Below are 15,488 nucleotides of genomic sequence, written 5' to 3'. Positions count from 1 at the left end.
TTACAAGCTGAATACAGTAGTAGGGAGATGAAAATTTACAATATAATTTGATAGTTTTGATTACTTCCTCTTGGCTGTTAAGTTGCTATCTGTTAACCGAAATGTAATAAATTATACACCAGTGTGTATACCCTTATACACCCGTGCTTTGATGCAAACTAAACACTAACATTGCTTTTTGCATAGTGTGATAGAACATTAACATGAGACCTTGAGTGATAGTTTACTTCTAATCTGGTTTGTTTTGCATTACTGTAATGACTGGAACATTTGAACATCAGTTCAAATCAACATCATTTGAATTGCTTCAAAAATATTGCAAACTTAAGTAACTGCTGAGTTCCACCTCTTTGAGCAAGTTACCTACGTACCAATGCTTTCATTGCTTTCCTGTTTAATGTATGCAGCATTCATTCAGAAGAGTTAAAAACAGGAAGGCTGCAATCCTATGTTAGCTATTCGTATTCATCACAGCAAGCATATCTGACCGCACATACAATATTATTAACCATACCTTAACTCTGAGATGTGAAACACTTGTTTTTTAAGTAGAAGACAACTCTTTAAATTCAAATTTATAATTTTTTCACAGTTAAAAAGTCTACATCAATTATTGGAGGTGCTACTTGCCCTACTGGATAAAGATGTACCTGAAAACTGTAAAAACTGTGCTCAGTACTTTTTGCTATTCAATAACTTTGTACAGAAGGTAAGAAACCATTATTTTTTTTTTAATGCTAGTTTAGTTTTAAAGGACAATAGTAAAGCAGCTAGTCATCCATATTCATAGAAGGTTTAAGCAGCACAGTGAAACTCTTCCAGAACTTTTATTTTTCCCTTTTTTTTTTTTTAATTTTTTGAAAAGTAAATGGCTTTGAACACTGGATTAGGATAAAATCACACAAAAATATACCAGCAAAGTATACGAATTGAAGATGTCATTTCCAGAGTCTGAATTTTGGGTTTCTGTTTTGGGGGGTTGTTCCTGGCTGTTCTAAAAAACAAAATCCAGAGTTCAGGATTTTTGTCCTGTAGGAAGCAGAATAACTGACTGGACTGGACTGTTCACCCCAGTATGGTTTCTCTCTATTCCCCTATTCTTTTTTTTCTTTTTTTTTTAATATGACACTTATTTTGCTTATGCTGATTCTGGTCTGGTTTATATAATGTGCTCTATATAACGAGACAGCATTTTAGAGGTGTACCTTATTGATCTGTGCGACTTTTTTTTTTTTTTAGAGTAGAAAATGCAGTGTTTAGCCTATGCATTTTACTTTTGTTCCCTAGAACATTAACTCTTTACCTGCACAGGAATGTAACTTTTTTATTGTTGTCTAAACAGCAGGGTATAAGGGCTAGCAGTCTTCTTCTCAGACACTCTGCTTTGAGGCACATGATCAACTTTCTCCTTGGCCCTAACCGGCAGAGTAATCAGGTAAAGCTTACACAGCATGTGTTTTTGTGCTGTAGTTTGTCCATCCGTGTGTTTTTATGATGCTTAAATTATGGATAAATACTTTTCATGTGGTAGGATAGACTAATCCTTGGATTATTCTGTAAACTTCATGCAAGTCTTAGTCTACCTATGTGTAGTTAACATGGAAATAGCTGTTTTGGCAGAAGTGAGCGTCATGGTTCTGGTAATAACATTTTCGCCAGCTTCAAAGTGTTAGAACATGGTGGGTGGACTGTTAAGGACATTGCTTTGTTTTGACTTAGCAGAAGTTGACTAAATCAACCAATCAAAAGTTAATTAAATCTCTCCTTTGGCTCAAGCAGAATCGCAGGTGGAGTTCAGCACAAGCACGTGAGTTTGGGTATCTTCACAATACTGTAGCACTACTTGTTTTGCACTCTGACGTCTCCTCACAAAGAAATGTTGGTAAGAATTGAGTTTTTGCCTTTTGGTGACTTTACATTTCAGTTACTTTTACTGGGAGTAACTTAATATCAGTGAGGAAAAATGCAGTCACTTCAAATTTAAGGCAGTAATGGTTGGCATGCATTTGATTACTTCTTATTTTGCTGTAAATGTACTGAGAGTCTGTGGCAAACAGATAGTATTACAGGAACTTGGGGGGGGAAGTCTTGATATTAACATTATTGTGTCTTCCCCCCTCCCCCATATGCCTAAAAGATCTTTCCTCATGTGAGTGTCATTGTTGTCTGGGACAGACTCACAGCCTAACAGGCTGTATTTTACTTAGATTTGTTATGCCTTTTGCTAATCTGAAGGGGAGTATTTAGGCTGAGCTACTGAATAACAAGCAGTGAATACTTTCCTAGATATTTCTTACAAGAGACAGAGATATCCAAACAAAGATAATGAAGGAATAAGTTGAGATCTTCGGTTTCCTGAAGGAGGAATTTAAAGTTGTCTTTTAAAAAGGATAACTTGATTTCTGTCTAGGGTTAAAAGTTGCTGGAGTTGGAGGGGGTCAAAAATCATAACGTTTATCATCCTTCTTTTACTTTCTGAATATGATGAATATGCAACAGTGATTGGAAGTGAAATGAAAGCTCAAAGTACTGATAGCAAATATGAACATTTTGCTTAGGCAAATGAACTGCAAGAAGGCCAATGTCACTAAAGTAAGTGACACTGTAGTGTGCAAGAGATTTGTTACTTGGAGTGGTACCATACGAGCTATAAGCTAGTTGAGATGAATGTCATTAGAGATTACGTGATGCCAAATGAGCAGTAGTGTCTTCAAGGTGTGTAGAACAATCTAATTTATTAGTGGATTGTTTTTGTATTTGCTGTTATAGCTCCTGGTCTCTTTAAGCAGCGTCCACCTCTAAGCATCACCACTTCAGGTCCGCTTTTGACGCTCCATGAAGAAGTGGAAGCCTTGCTATTCCTGTCCGAGGGAAAACCTTACTTAATGGAGGTATCTGTTCTTAATTCTGCCCTGCTTGAAACTAAAAGCTGATCTGATGTTAGTTCTTTGAAATATCCTTACATGAAAAACACTGAATATTGAAAAGCTGACAGCTGGGGAGTATGTGGTTATTATTTTGAACCTAAACAGGAAGGCACCTTTTGGTTTCTTCTTGACACCTTCTTATTTTCCAGTATAGGGGTCTGGTTAAAGAGTTTACGAAGTTAGCAAGGACAGCTGAACACATTTTGCAAGTGCCCATGCAGTCAATTACCCTATGTCAGCTGGAGGTGCTAGCTTGAATTGCTCTGACTTAATGGATCATGCTTAACCAGACCCTTGGAGGTGGGCAGGAGCTGAATGGAGTGCTACGAGGGCAGGGGTTCAGCTCACTGGGCCATGCAGGTGCTGGGAGAAAAAACTGCATCCTTCCTGGAAAAGACTAACATTCTATTATAAACTTGATCCGTGTCTTAGAAATAATTGTATGGCTGTGTCTGAAACTGTTTGCACCTTTCCATTAGGTGATGTATGCATTAAGAGAGCTAACTGGATCTCTGTCAGTTCTCATTGAGATGGTGGTCTACTGCTGCTTTTGTAATGAGCACTTTTCCTTTACTGTGCTACACTTCATCAAGGTATGGAGATAATCAAGATAAGCTTTTTGCATAAGTGTTTCTTTTAGGTTTTGGTCATACTGTGTCTTACAGGTTATAATGGCACTGGGATCTGCAGAACAATCTGTACAATTTGCTGGATTGGGGGGGTGGTATTTTTAAGCTTTTACTTGTTTAAAACAACAAATTTTCAAAAATCTGTAAAGCTGTCTTGTAATTCTTTGCATCATCAACAACATATTCTACTATCTAAGTAACTTTATATTTGTTACATGTAGACTCAGCTGGAAACTGCTCCACCTCATGAACTGAAAAACATATTCCAATTACTCCATGAGATACTGGTAGGTGAAGGGTAAAGACTTGTACAGCATAGATTTTTGTATCAATGCATAATGAAAAAAGTCAGGACTGCACTGGTAATTTCAACATCCATGTATCGACTAATCCTTCAGTTTGGAGTTTTTATTACTTTTTAAATTGCTGTCTTGATAATCTGGTGATGTATGAAACGTCACAAGTCTTATTTGTTTTTCATGTTGAGGTAGTTTAAAACCATTTCGTAGAATAGATACAGGTATCACACACCACTTACTTCTATTGATGTTTTTCTTTCCTAACAGGTTATTGAAGATCCATTACAAGTAGAGCGCATCAAATTTGCCTTTGAAACCGAAAATGGATTAATAGGCAAGTAAGCCAGTGGGTGAATGCTCCTGTCTCCTACTGACCCTTATGTTGATGATGGTTCATATCATCTCCTAGTTTCTAATCCTTCTAAACTGTTTTACTTCTCAGGGAAAATAACTCAACACTATTTGATTTAGCCACCACCACCCCACAAAATGCTCTAAGAAAATCCAAAATAAGCATTAGAATATTATAGTAACGGCAAACTGCAAAAGAACTTAACTGGGAAAAATTAATTATCTCCAACAACAGCAGTCAGTGAACCCAGAGAAGAGTGATACTTACATAATTAGAAAGTGACATTAAGGAACCTTAACCAAGAGGTTGGCAAGAGAGATAACTTCTTGAAATAAGAAGCAGATCAGGCTGTATACATAATGTGGGAGGAAAAAAAAGTACCTTGGATTAACATAACAGAGTAGCTCTATGAATCCTGTAACCTTAAAAATTAATTTTTATCTCCTATGTATCTCAAGAAATTGCCAATCTTTTTGTTTTGTCAGCATCCTAATTACCATGAAAAGAAACTGGTTCAGCATGGAAGGATGCTAATACTAGTAACTGCAGGATAGCCTCATAATCTGACAGGTGGCTCCCATTTGCTGCTGCTCATACAAAGTGTTGTATCTCCATTTGATACAGAAACTTTACTGAAATGAAGTTATTAAAGCATTCAAAAGCAACAGAAAAGTCCCAGAAGTGATGAGAGCTTACTTCACACCAATCAGGAGAAGAGGCTTTGTGTGCAAGAGGAATGTGGGGTAGCCACATGGTGCTCAAAGAGCACCTCTGATGAGTTGCTGCAGCTTGAGCATCTCTTTCATAGCTGTTTGGATGAGGAGCTGCTTCAGATTGTGGCTTTCACCTTAAGTTGTTTTGGATTCTGTTTTAGTGAGAAGGAATATTTAGCTTTGTTCTTTATTTCTCTCTTATATTTCAGTGCTCTTCTGTTTAGTAGTTTCCATGTATGACTGATAGAAGAGAAGGTAATATGCAGCAGTGTAAGAGAATAGTGGTTATTTTATTTCTGGGTAAATTGATCCCACTTGGACCAACTCTGTTCTGTAACTTGGGCAATACATGAACTTTTTTCCTCTACAGAAGAGAGGTGCAATTATTCAATTGGATTTTTATGTTGAAGGCTTCAAGAGCTGCTGTAAGGTTTGGGAGTGAAAGTTGTAGTTTTACCTTGGAGTTTCCTTGCAACAGCACTGAACAGCATCCAATCTCACTGCATGTGGACCGTGACCTATCTGTAACACTGGCTAGTTTTACTCTGAGAAAGGAAATCAGCAAATAATAGTTTTCTGTGGTCCTCAATAGGGTGTTTGTGCGTAATCTGCAGTACGCCAGTGCTGTAATTTTAATCATCTGCTCTGCTTCAACAGTAAAAAAACTGGCAATTTGCAGTTCCCTAGCAATTATTTGCCAACTTTAGAGGTTTCACTACAGTGTTCTTTGACTACTATGGACAGAGCAGAGCAACTTTTGCTACTAGAGTAGCAAATCTAGTTGTGGCAGCTCCGTGGAAATCTTTGTGCTTCTCCTCAGTCAAAGAATTTTGTTAAAAGATGTGGGAATTCACAGTGTGGAAAACTTCCTGGTAGGAATGGCCTGGGGTTTTGCCCAAGTCTCCCATAGAAGAGTTTCACGGGTGTTGAATTCTGCTGTGCTTGTTTGTGTGAAGAAGCTTTAAACATTCTTCTAGCTTTGCAAACTTTGATCTAGGTGGAAGCTGGTGATGTGGTCCATTTATGAGGGTTTCAAACAGGGTTTTTTTTTCCTTCAGATAGATGTAACCATAGCGATTATCTAACATAGAATGGATTATAGGGGAAGAATAACTGCATTAGGAGAGGGCTGTTTAAATTTCAGGTACCGCATTTGAAAGAATTACTGCATTTTCACTTTGATCTATTTTTAATCCAGTAGAGTTGTGGAAGTACTCAAAACTGCCAGCAATACAGCAGTGTGTTTAACACAAATACTCATGCTAACATCTGTAGAAATAACTTCTACCACTCAAGTTAAAATTTTAGCTTCATCTTTGTTATGTTTCCAGGCTGGCTGGTACACAGAAATCTGAATTGTGTTTTTTAATCCGTGTGTTTCTCCCCACAGCCTTGATGCACCACAGTAACCATGTGGACAGCAGCCGTTGTTACCAGTGTGTCAAGTTCCTTGTTACTTTGGCTCAGAAGTGAGTAATATGGGTTTCGGAGTTTAACCTCATCCCTACCTTAGGCCCCTCTGTGACTATTCAGGCTGCTACTCCTTCTATCTTTTTTTCCTGTGATATAAGTGGTGCTCAAAGGTCTTGATAGTACATGTGTCAGTATGAAGTGGTATCTTTACTGATTAGTACCTGAGATGGATTTCTCATATAACAACCGATAACTGCTGTTCATAAAGGCAAAGGTCAGCTACATTCTGTAGAGCAGGATCCTAGCATTAATACCAAGATAAACATAAGGAAACTGTCCCAGATTTTTGAAATATTCTATTCTAAATTCTCTTTGTTTAGAACTTGGCATATGTCCTGATAAAGCATAGTTCTGAAATATGTGAATCTGTGTAGTAGACTACTTCATGTAAACTTTGCTAGGCATTATTGCTCTTGCCAATTCAGTTAATAACAGGACTGTACAGTCTAAGTCAGAGATTGCAGTGATGACTGCATACAGAGGGCAGCAGCACAAAGAGAGAAGTCTTTGGATTTTTTTTTAAGTTTGCCAGAATGCCTTGTTCATGACTAATGAATAAAATTTCAATTTCCAAGGTGCCCTACTGCAAAAGATTATTTCAAGGAGAATTCCCACCATTGGAGTTGGGCTGTGCAGTGGCTACAGAAAAAGGTAATTTGGCTGTAAGTGTACGGAGAAACTGTCACTTTGTTTACAATGAGAATTATGAAATCTCCATCCTCTATATGGTGCTCTGAGATGACTCTAAAGACAAAACACAAGCTACTTCATTTTTTTTACAAGGACAGTTTGGATGCAGCTAAATCTGAGGCATGCAAGAACTTCAGTAGGCTCCCACGTGTTTCAGGCGTAGATGCGTGTATAGTGAATAAAACCAAGTGTGAATGGTTGTAATGATTATTCCTTGCCATGTGGGAAGCTTTCAGTGCCACCGTATTTGTGTTAGAAGGTTTCACTTTTTTAAAAAAGCAGTTTTCCTTTGCCTGTGTGTTGATGTAAGAGAATGCATAAATGAGTGGATTCCTTACAGAATCATTGCAGCTTTGCACAAAACATAGCTGTTGACAGATACAGCTTTTTCCTCCCACACATATAGTTTTTGTTCTTCCCTCTAAACTTAACATAGGTTGGCCAACACATCTTTAATAAATACCCAAGGACACTTTGGAAACTTAAAGCTCAACAGAATTGGCCCAGGTTTGCCTACAGTCAAGCAGGGCCATGCTTGGTCTCCCAGCACTGCACGTACAACGCGATAGTATCCCAGCTCCAGGCTGCCTTTCTGTCCTGGCAGCTGCTGCCAGGCAGATGTCAGATGCATAAACTAGTACTGTACTGAACGCTGGAAGCAGAATTAGTGGGATGCTTGCAGTGCAGCTGGCACAACTTGTTGCCACTCTTCTCTTGAAACACAGCGAACTGACAGGTCTGGATAGTCCCGCTGTACCCATTTTTACTTTGTACTGGCTCATGTAAACCCTGAATCCACCACTCTTCAGCTGGCATCCAGTAGATTGCACGCATGTACAGTTACCAAATAAAGGGAGTTGGTTGCTAGTTTTCAGCTGAGGGGCAATAGCCTCTCTGACTGTTCTGGCTGCATTAAAAGTGTATGCTCATCTATGCCCCAGATCTCCAGCTCATTGCTGAAGGATTCAGGAAGCTTGTTCCAGACTTGTTAGTTCGCCTACCATCACAAGTGGATGAGGCTTCACACATGTAAAACTCGTATGGCAATTTTATGGCTTTCTTGGCTTTTTATGCAGATGTCTGAACATTATTGGGCTCCACAGAGTAACGTATCCAATGAAACATCAACTGCAAAAACCTTCCAGCGTACTATTTCAGCACAGGTATGTGCCACGGTCTTGGCAGACAATGTTAAACTTGTATTATTTCCTTTTTTGCTTTTCAGTTAGCGTCTTTGGTTTTGGCAACTTTAGCACATTCCAGTGCACTTAAGACCATTCTTCCTTTAGAAGCCCAGACCCTGTGGTTGTTCCTGAAAAAATTAACCCTTAAATTATATTAGTCAATACCTCACAATTACCAGTGGTAACTCAACTATCTCACTACAGCAGCTATGTTGTTTCAGAATCAACTTTAAAAAAAAAAACAACATAATAATAATAATAATAATAATAATAATAATAATGATTGTGAGATGAAGGTATCACCATGGCCCCTGACACTCTCCTGGACTGTTTCCAACTCAGGACACACTGGCCTATGCCACAGCCTTGCTGAATGAGAAAGATCAGTCTGGAAGCAGTAACGGGTCAGAAAGTAGTCCAGCCAACGAGAATGGAGAGAGACATCTGCAGCAGGTAACAATAAAATAAAGGCATGTCTATCTTCTGTTGCATTGCTCTGTTAGACAGCTTGGTTCTGACCCAAGCCCCAGGAACATCACTGAATACAGGCACAATAATTGTGCGCCTTATAAAAATAACGTGCCATATCTTTCTCTCCCCATCCCTTCTGTGTATTGAAAGGGCTCAGAGTCTCCTATGATGATTGGTGAGCCTAAAAGTGACCTTGATGATGTTGACCCATAGAGGATACTTATGAACACAAAAACAGATCAACTCAAACATTTAATGCCTGGTACCTACTGAAACTGGAGTCCCATTGCTTATGCTGTTAGAAGAGTCTGGAAGAGAAGTGGCTTTATAGGATCGGAGGCAATGCTGGAGGAGGTTGTTTCCCTGAAAGCTAAAAGCATTTTTTTAGCCACGAAGGCTTCAGATCAATAAATGCTCTAGAAAACTGCATCTTCACCTGCAGTAGCTTATGACAGTCCAGACACCGAAAACAATTCGTCAAGAAGATTTTATCAAATACACAAACGCTAGTGGTTGAATTTTTATGTGAACATTAAATGAGTGAATGTAAAACTGTTGCTTTTCTGTGATGCTGCAAAAAAATTCTTTTGGTTTTTATACAGGAAAAAAAAACAGACTGCCCTTATGTATGGAGGGCAAATTTTTAATCTTTCTGATAATATTGAATAGGAATATTCAAACTTCTGTAAAGATGTGTGATGACTTACATTTCATTGTAAAATATTAGTTAAAGAATGGGTTTACATAAGGACTTCTGTATTTAATATGTCTCCCTGCTAATTTCTAAAGCTCTTTATGAGAAGGATCATCAAGATAGCTCTGTAAGGAGAGTGATTGCTTACAGAACGGTTTGGTCAAGGAGCTCTGGAATGGGTTGTCTTTTCTGGTACCCTTCCGAAAACCACAGACAATTGGGAAGGGCAATAAAAGAAAAGCTTTGTTCTCTAGGTATGCAAGTGTTCATTATTAAAGGATGTTGGTGGATTTAAAAAAAAAGTTAATGAGTAGTTTAAAAGAAAAAAAGCACTTTAAGATGGAATTCTGTTGTAGTTTTACTCATTAAATTTTTTTTAACCTTTGGAGACATATTGAATAAAACGTAGTCTCAATCATGTGATCTGCAATCACTTGCTTATGCTTTGAAATTACTGAGAAAGTTGGTATTGGTTGTATATGATGAATAATTCCTTGAGTGAGTTGGGGGCACTGTTGTGCAGATTTTATAGCAATTTTAACACGGGGAAAGAATGATTTGGCTTTGTTTGTATTTTCACTTGACCAGGCAACGTTTAAAATATCACAGCTCTTTTGATTTGCTCACAAACAACTGGAAACCAGTTGGGATGATTTGAGCACAGTTTTGTTTTCCATGTCAAGTGCAGTTCAGTGATTTCTGGCTCTGGATACAAGCTTCTTTTGTGCCAACTAACTCTTCATGTTTTGTACATTTTGCGTTTCTCACATTTTCTGCACTGCTTTTTGCCTTTATTTATGGATTCTGCCTTACTTTAAAAAAATTATATAAACAAACATGCACAGAAATGGGGGACATCTTAAGGAGTGCCTGGGTACCTCCAGAATAGATAAATTTGCCAAGTTAAAGGCACAACCAGCCAAAAAGTGCCTTTTTTTCTTTTTACATACTGTTGCTGAAACAAGAAGCAGCAGACAGCTTTTCACTGTTGTGCACTAATATTGAAATTAACCAGTCATTTCACTGTTGGAAGTAAACATCCAATCTGATTTCAGCTGTACAGCTTTATAACTTATTGCGGGTTAAGAGAGCAGTTGTCATAAATTGCAAGTGCAAAGAAGTAAGGGTGGCATTGTAGTGAATCTCTCACTTTCTTTTCCAAACAATGTCTTCATAGACACGTGGCAGAGTTAGCATTTTATAAATGTTTCTGATAATGTGCTGGGACATTTTAAATGTGATGTTTTAAATTAATTTTGAATAAATCGTTTCTTATGGATACCCCTTCTTCCTTCCCCCATCCCTAATACTTTGTTAATGGGTCATGAATCATCACAAGAAGTCAGTACGCAGCGGTGATGGTGATGGAAGAAGCTGGTAATGTTCCTATGGGTTGGCACCACTTGTCACTTCAGGTTCCTGTTATTTCCTATGGAAACAACGTCCTCGATTACCACAGGCCCAGAGAAGCATTGATACGAGAATTGCCTCAGGATGGCTCATCACCACTGTATACTTGAAACCAATACAAACTTTTTCATGGTTCTGCTCACGCTTGTACAAAGTCAATGGTTATAATTTGCAATAAGATGATACTTGGTCAATTATTTTTGTTTCCAGCTGCTGTCATTTGAACCTGCTGAAGATTATTTTTTGGAAAACAGAGTTCAACAAAACTAGTTTTTGTGTAAATTGTGATGCATTTCTATGTTGTAATTTTTACTGCCAATCTTTTTGGATGAAAATGTTTTTATACAGCTTACAAAATGTTCAGTGAGGAGCAGCTGCAGCCTGCCTGTGAGCATTCGGGGAGATACTGTCTGATTAATACGTAGACATTTGGCACTGGAAAAATAGGCAGTCTTGGTGAACAGTCTTGGGATTCCTGGTCAATGGAATAAAGTTATTCCTTTCACAGAAAACTAGTGTAATGTTTAGACTGCGCATACACTGCTACGCTGTTGTCTTGTTGATGCTCTTATCTTGAAATTTCTTAAGGCAGTCCTGCAGATGATAAGCTCTGAGAAGTTGCCCTGATTGCCATTTTGGCTCCTGTCCAGAGTAAATCAAAGCAGCTGATGAATGGCCCTTGGAGCTGTGCCACTGTATATCCTTATGCCGTGGCATGTTCTGGTGCACTGTCAGATTTGTATCTGTGTGTAGTTTCTTCCCCTGACCTTCTTAGCAGAATGATTTGCCCTGGCTATGCTTGCAGTCATGGATTAGGCCGGCTTTTGTGTGTCAGATAGCAAGATTTGCAGGCATTCTGGACTTGAATTAAAACTGCTTTTTCTGTTGGTGCAAGGTGCAGAAAGCTGGACACACAGCAGTGCCACGGTGCTGGTATTCCCCTGCTCACCTGTCTGCTGCCTTCATAAGCAGAACTAGGAGCTACAGGCAGGGCTGCTGTCCCGGCTCTGCCTTCCTGCCCGGTGCTTTCATCCTCTGTTCTAAGGACAAAGACTTACATTTCAAGCGTGACCCAGCCTGTGCTCTCCACTGGCAGTGCCAGTCCTGGGAGCGTGGACTGGATAGTGCAAGCAGTGTGCTGACGGGACTGTCCGCAGCGTACCTGGGATCGACGCTGCTTTCTCCTGAATGAGAGAGGCCTACCCATATTCAAGATACTAAGCAAAGGCTAATCTTTTTAATATTGTTTCCTTCCACCAGGCTTACGCATGCTTGAACTACGCCGTGAAAGCTGTATCTGGCTTACTGTGCACGGAACGTGCTCACACCTTCTGCTGGGAGCCGGCGGGTGGGCATGCAGCAGGATCTTCCCCTCTCACAGGGAAGTCAGCAGAGGTGAAATATCTGATGCGTGGTTTGAGAGGTTACAGCCTAGTAAGTCTGCTGAAAAATTACCAGCTGTGTCAAAGCTGTTCAGGAGCTCTTAGGCTAACATCCCTTTTTCTTTTCCCCCTCTATGTGCAAAATTCGGATTATAGCTGATAAAATTACGGGCTGTAATTATATACATGTTATGTAATTACATGTTTAGATTAGGGTTGGCCTTTTGCCATCTTTAGGTAACAAGTTTAGAAATAGTTTAAACCTTTCAAAGTGGTGCTTCCTACTGGGTCTCTGTCTTCTCTCGCCAATTAAAGCTGGAGTAACGGATCTGTAAGGGGCTTTTTGATGGGGAAAAACGCCCAACCCAGAGTAGCCAAAGTTTGACAGGTTAAGCTGGTGCTTATGGTATCGAGTTTTATTTTTTTTATCTATCCTCAGATAACACCACACAAATTATATATTGTAGTACCAGGAGGCTGCTAATCACCCAAAAAAAAGTGAGGCCCAGCTTTGGTGGCTTCTGGTACTTCTCAGCCTTTCTCTGCTGTTGTGCTTCTCTCTTTGAGCATCTATGCTTTATCTTCTTTGAGGCTTCAATGCTTATCAAGTGAAGCCCAGTGTTACTAGTGACAGCAATAAAAAGCACGAGGGCACTGTTCCCCAAAGCTGGATGATGGTTTGTTTCCGTAACTGGAAGCTCTTGTCCTACACCACTGTTTTAAAAACAAACTTCTGTTCTTGTGTGTGCATGGGACAACAAGACTCCACCCGTGGCCTCTGCGCCAGTCATAGAATCATAGAATCATTAAGGTTGGAAGAGACCTCTAAGATCATCGAGTCCAACCGTCAACCCAACACCCGTGGGAGGGTGCCCACACTGCCTGCGCTGACCTCTGAGGATGCCAGTGGTCGTCCAGGGGCACCTCCTACCAGAGGCAGGGATTAGAGCCCGAGGTGGTGGCCTGTGGCTGGCTCGCTAACGAAGCAGAGCTCGCCTGGGGGAGCAGCATCCCTGCCAGATGGGTACCAGCTCCCCCTTGTAGACTGATTCCCCATGGGGATGTACATGAAGCCAGACAATGGATCATATCTACTGAGCACTGGTCTATGAATTTTATTTTAAAAAGACATTTATAAAATGTTTATTTATAAAATTTCAAATAAATATTTAAGGTACAAATGTAAAAACTGAGGTACTATGAAAGCTTTTTCTTCTTTTTTTTTTTAAAAAAAAAAAAAAAAAAAAAGGAATTACAGCCAGTTCTGTGTGTCTTGGGAAGCCCTGAAAAGGGAAACTGTTAAAGCAGTGCATAACACCAGCAGATCATTAACGTTGACTTAACAAAAAAAAACACTAACAAAGCAATAACTGACTCTGTAGCAATGCAGATTAAAATCTAATTAAACAAGCAGACTAAACTAGAGCCCTTACACTTGACTAAAAAGTAGTCTCCTAGGTACATGAGTAGGCAATTATAAAACTGTCCAAAAATGGCTAAACTATGATTTTCCAGGTGCTAAGTGGCATTAGCTGACATCTAATGAGCAACTAACCAGGAAAGAAAGGAGTAATCCTCACCACAATATTGTTTTTCTAAAGGTGGTGGTTTTGTCATATGTTGGGTGACAACACGAACAAACAGCCTCGGGATGGCTTATACAGTCGGTATTTATAGGAAGACCCAGTGCGTGGTGGGGAAGGGATGCTGGGATGACTCCTGTGATGGGGCAGGGCTCCAGCTGCGTGGGGGCTGCTTGGAGGGCAGCTCTTGCAGAGCCCCCTGAGTCTCAGCCCCACTGTGGGTGAGAGGGTGATGAGCTTGTGCCCCACCATCATGGCAGCCCAAGCGGGGAGGTCATCAGCAGCTGCGTGTCGGAGCGTGGACCGTGCTGGGAGCGGCAGTTCAGCCCTGGGAAGGTACCGAGCCGGGGATGCGGCAGTCTAGCAAAGCATCCATCCCTGCTACGCCGGGCGTGCCAGGCCAGGGCAGCTGCGTCTCCGGCTCAGCCCGTCCCTACTGCCGGCTCCGGCAGCAAATGGCGATGACCACAGCTGTGCTGCTGCCAGGGATGCTGGCTGCCACACAGGTATCGTCCACGGCATAGGCTCCCATGGTGCCGGGGCTCTGGGAATGGGCATTACAGCCCGTCAGCGTCCAGCCGTCATCACAGGACACCATCACCTAACGGAGGAGAAGAGGTCATCCTCCATGGGTCAGCAAAGGGGCAGGGGTCTGCCTGTTGCCAGGGCTCAGAGTGATGTGGCTGGTGTCACACTGAGCCGCTGGACCCCAGCTGGGGTGGGTGTCCCATTACAGGTGGCCAACTGTGGGGACACCAGTGAAGGCTGGGGTTGGGGTGCCCGCAATGAGATGTCGAAGCCAACCCCACCCCCCTTCAGGGTGGCAGAGGGACAAGCAGAGGCGAGGACAACACCACGGCAGAGGAGCATGCACCATCCCTACCTTCCCCGCAGAGCCCAGGGATGTGTGCTCCTTCACCCGGCACTCGAGGTCAGTGGCGGGGCAGCACAAGGCGCGCGCCATCACCTCCATCCTGCTGGCACAGTGGCTGGGCCCACTTCCTGGCCCCGCAACAGGTCTGCCACCGTCACCCAGCGCCACAGCAGGGGAGTGGAAACTGCACCCTGCCGAGAGGAGAGGGGCTGTCGGTGCGGGACAGCTGTGGCAGCATCCCAGGGCACACACAGGTGCTAAGGGATGTCCCCACTGAGCCCATGGAGCCTTCCCTGCCTCCACGCACGCAGCACGTGTCCCCCTTCCCTGTCAGCTCAGCACTCACACCCATCCTTTTACCCCTAGGTCTGACAGTTTTTCTGGAAGAAACACCCTTGGCCGTCAGGGCGTTGGCTCAAGGGTCTGTAACCCACCATGTTGGGCATTACCGGTCAGCACGTGGTCCTGCAGGGAGCAGCCGGCCCCCTCAGCCACCGGGGAGCTGACGTTGATCCAGCACTTGGCCCTGGGCCACATGCAGCACCTGGCGATGGCGTAGACACCCCGGCCCCGGAAAGCATTGTGGGCCACACACTGCTTCTGCCCATCCTTGTCCTGCGGCCGGGGCAGCACAGTGTCACCAGGGATGCTCGGGGGCCTGGGGATGCCCCTCCGAGGCCAGCGGGCACCCCAGGGGCAGTACTTCTGTCTCCGCACGCTGTGCTCACCTCCATGTGCTCCCCCAGCCGCCTGCCACTGTGGGAGAAGCTGGAGCAGCTGAGCATCTCCTCGGCGCCGGCGCCGCGA

General features: G+C 42.0%; 2 protein-coding genes across 2 annotated transcripts in view; one reads left to right on the top strand and one right to left on the bottom strand.

Moving 5' to 3' along the window:
• The window catches only part of USP24 (ubiquitin specific peptidase 24), a 54,734-nt gene extending 43,380 nt beyond the window's left edge, over positions 1–11,354 (top strand). Inside the window, exons 55-66 of the mRNA XM_009319797.1 lie at positions 593–709; positions 1,343–1,435; positions 1,780–1,882; positions 2,770–2,891; positions 3,407–3,520; positions 3,778–3,843; positions 4,123–4,189; positions 6,311–6,389; positions 6,969–7,044; positions 8,160–8,246; positions 8,610–8,720; positions 8,889–11,354. Coding sequence (XP_009318072.1) covers positions 593–709; positions 1,343–1,435; positions 1,780–1,882; positions 2,770–2,891; positions 3,407–3,520; positions 3,778–3,843; positions 4,123–4,189; positions 6,311–6,389; positions 6,969–7,044; positions 8,160–8,246; positions 8,610–8,720; positions 8,889–8,951 — 1,098 coding nt within the window. The 3' untranslated portion in view covers positions 8,952–11,354. The remainder of the gene's footprint in view (positions 1–592; positions 710–1,342; positions 1,436–1,779; positions 1,883–2,769; positions 2,892–3,406; positions 3,521–3,777; positions 3,844–4,122; positions 4,190–6,310; positions 6,390–6,968; positions 7,045–8,159; positions 8,247–8,609; positions 8,721–8,888) is intronic.
• A 2,886-nt stretch (positions 11,355–14,240) lies between these two features.
• Positions 14,241–15,488, bottom strand: part of PCSK9 (proprotein convertase subtilisin/kexin type 9) — a 10,602-nt gene continuing 9,354 nt past the window's right edge. Inside the window, exons 11-14 of the mRNA XM_009319848.1 lie at positions 15,410–15,469; positions 15,131–15,296; positions 14,691–14,872; positions 14,241–14,408 (exon numbers count right to left, since the gene is read on the bottom strand). Coding sequence (XP_009318123.1) covers positions 14,241–14,408; positions 14,691–14,872; positions 15,131–15,296; positions 15,410–15,469 — 576 coding nt within the window. The remainder of the gene's footprint in view (positions 14,409–14,690; positions 14,873–15,130; positions 15,297–15,409; positions 15,470–15,488) is intronic.

This window comes from Pygoscelis adeliae, unplaced genomic scaffold (assembly GCF_000699105.1).
Source record: "Pygoscelis adeliae isolate BGI_AS28 unplaced genomic scaffold, ASM69910v1 Scaffold181, whole genome shotgun sequence".
NCBI classification, from domain to species: domain Eukaryota; kingdom Metazoa; phylum Chordata; class Aves; order Sphenisciformes; family Spheniscidae; genus Pygoscelis; species Pygoscelis adeliae.
This window is presented reverse-complemented; position numbering and strand designations above follow the sequence as displayed.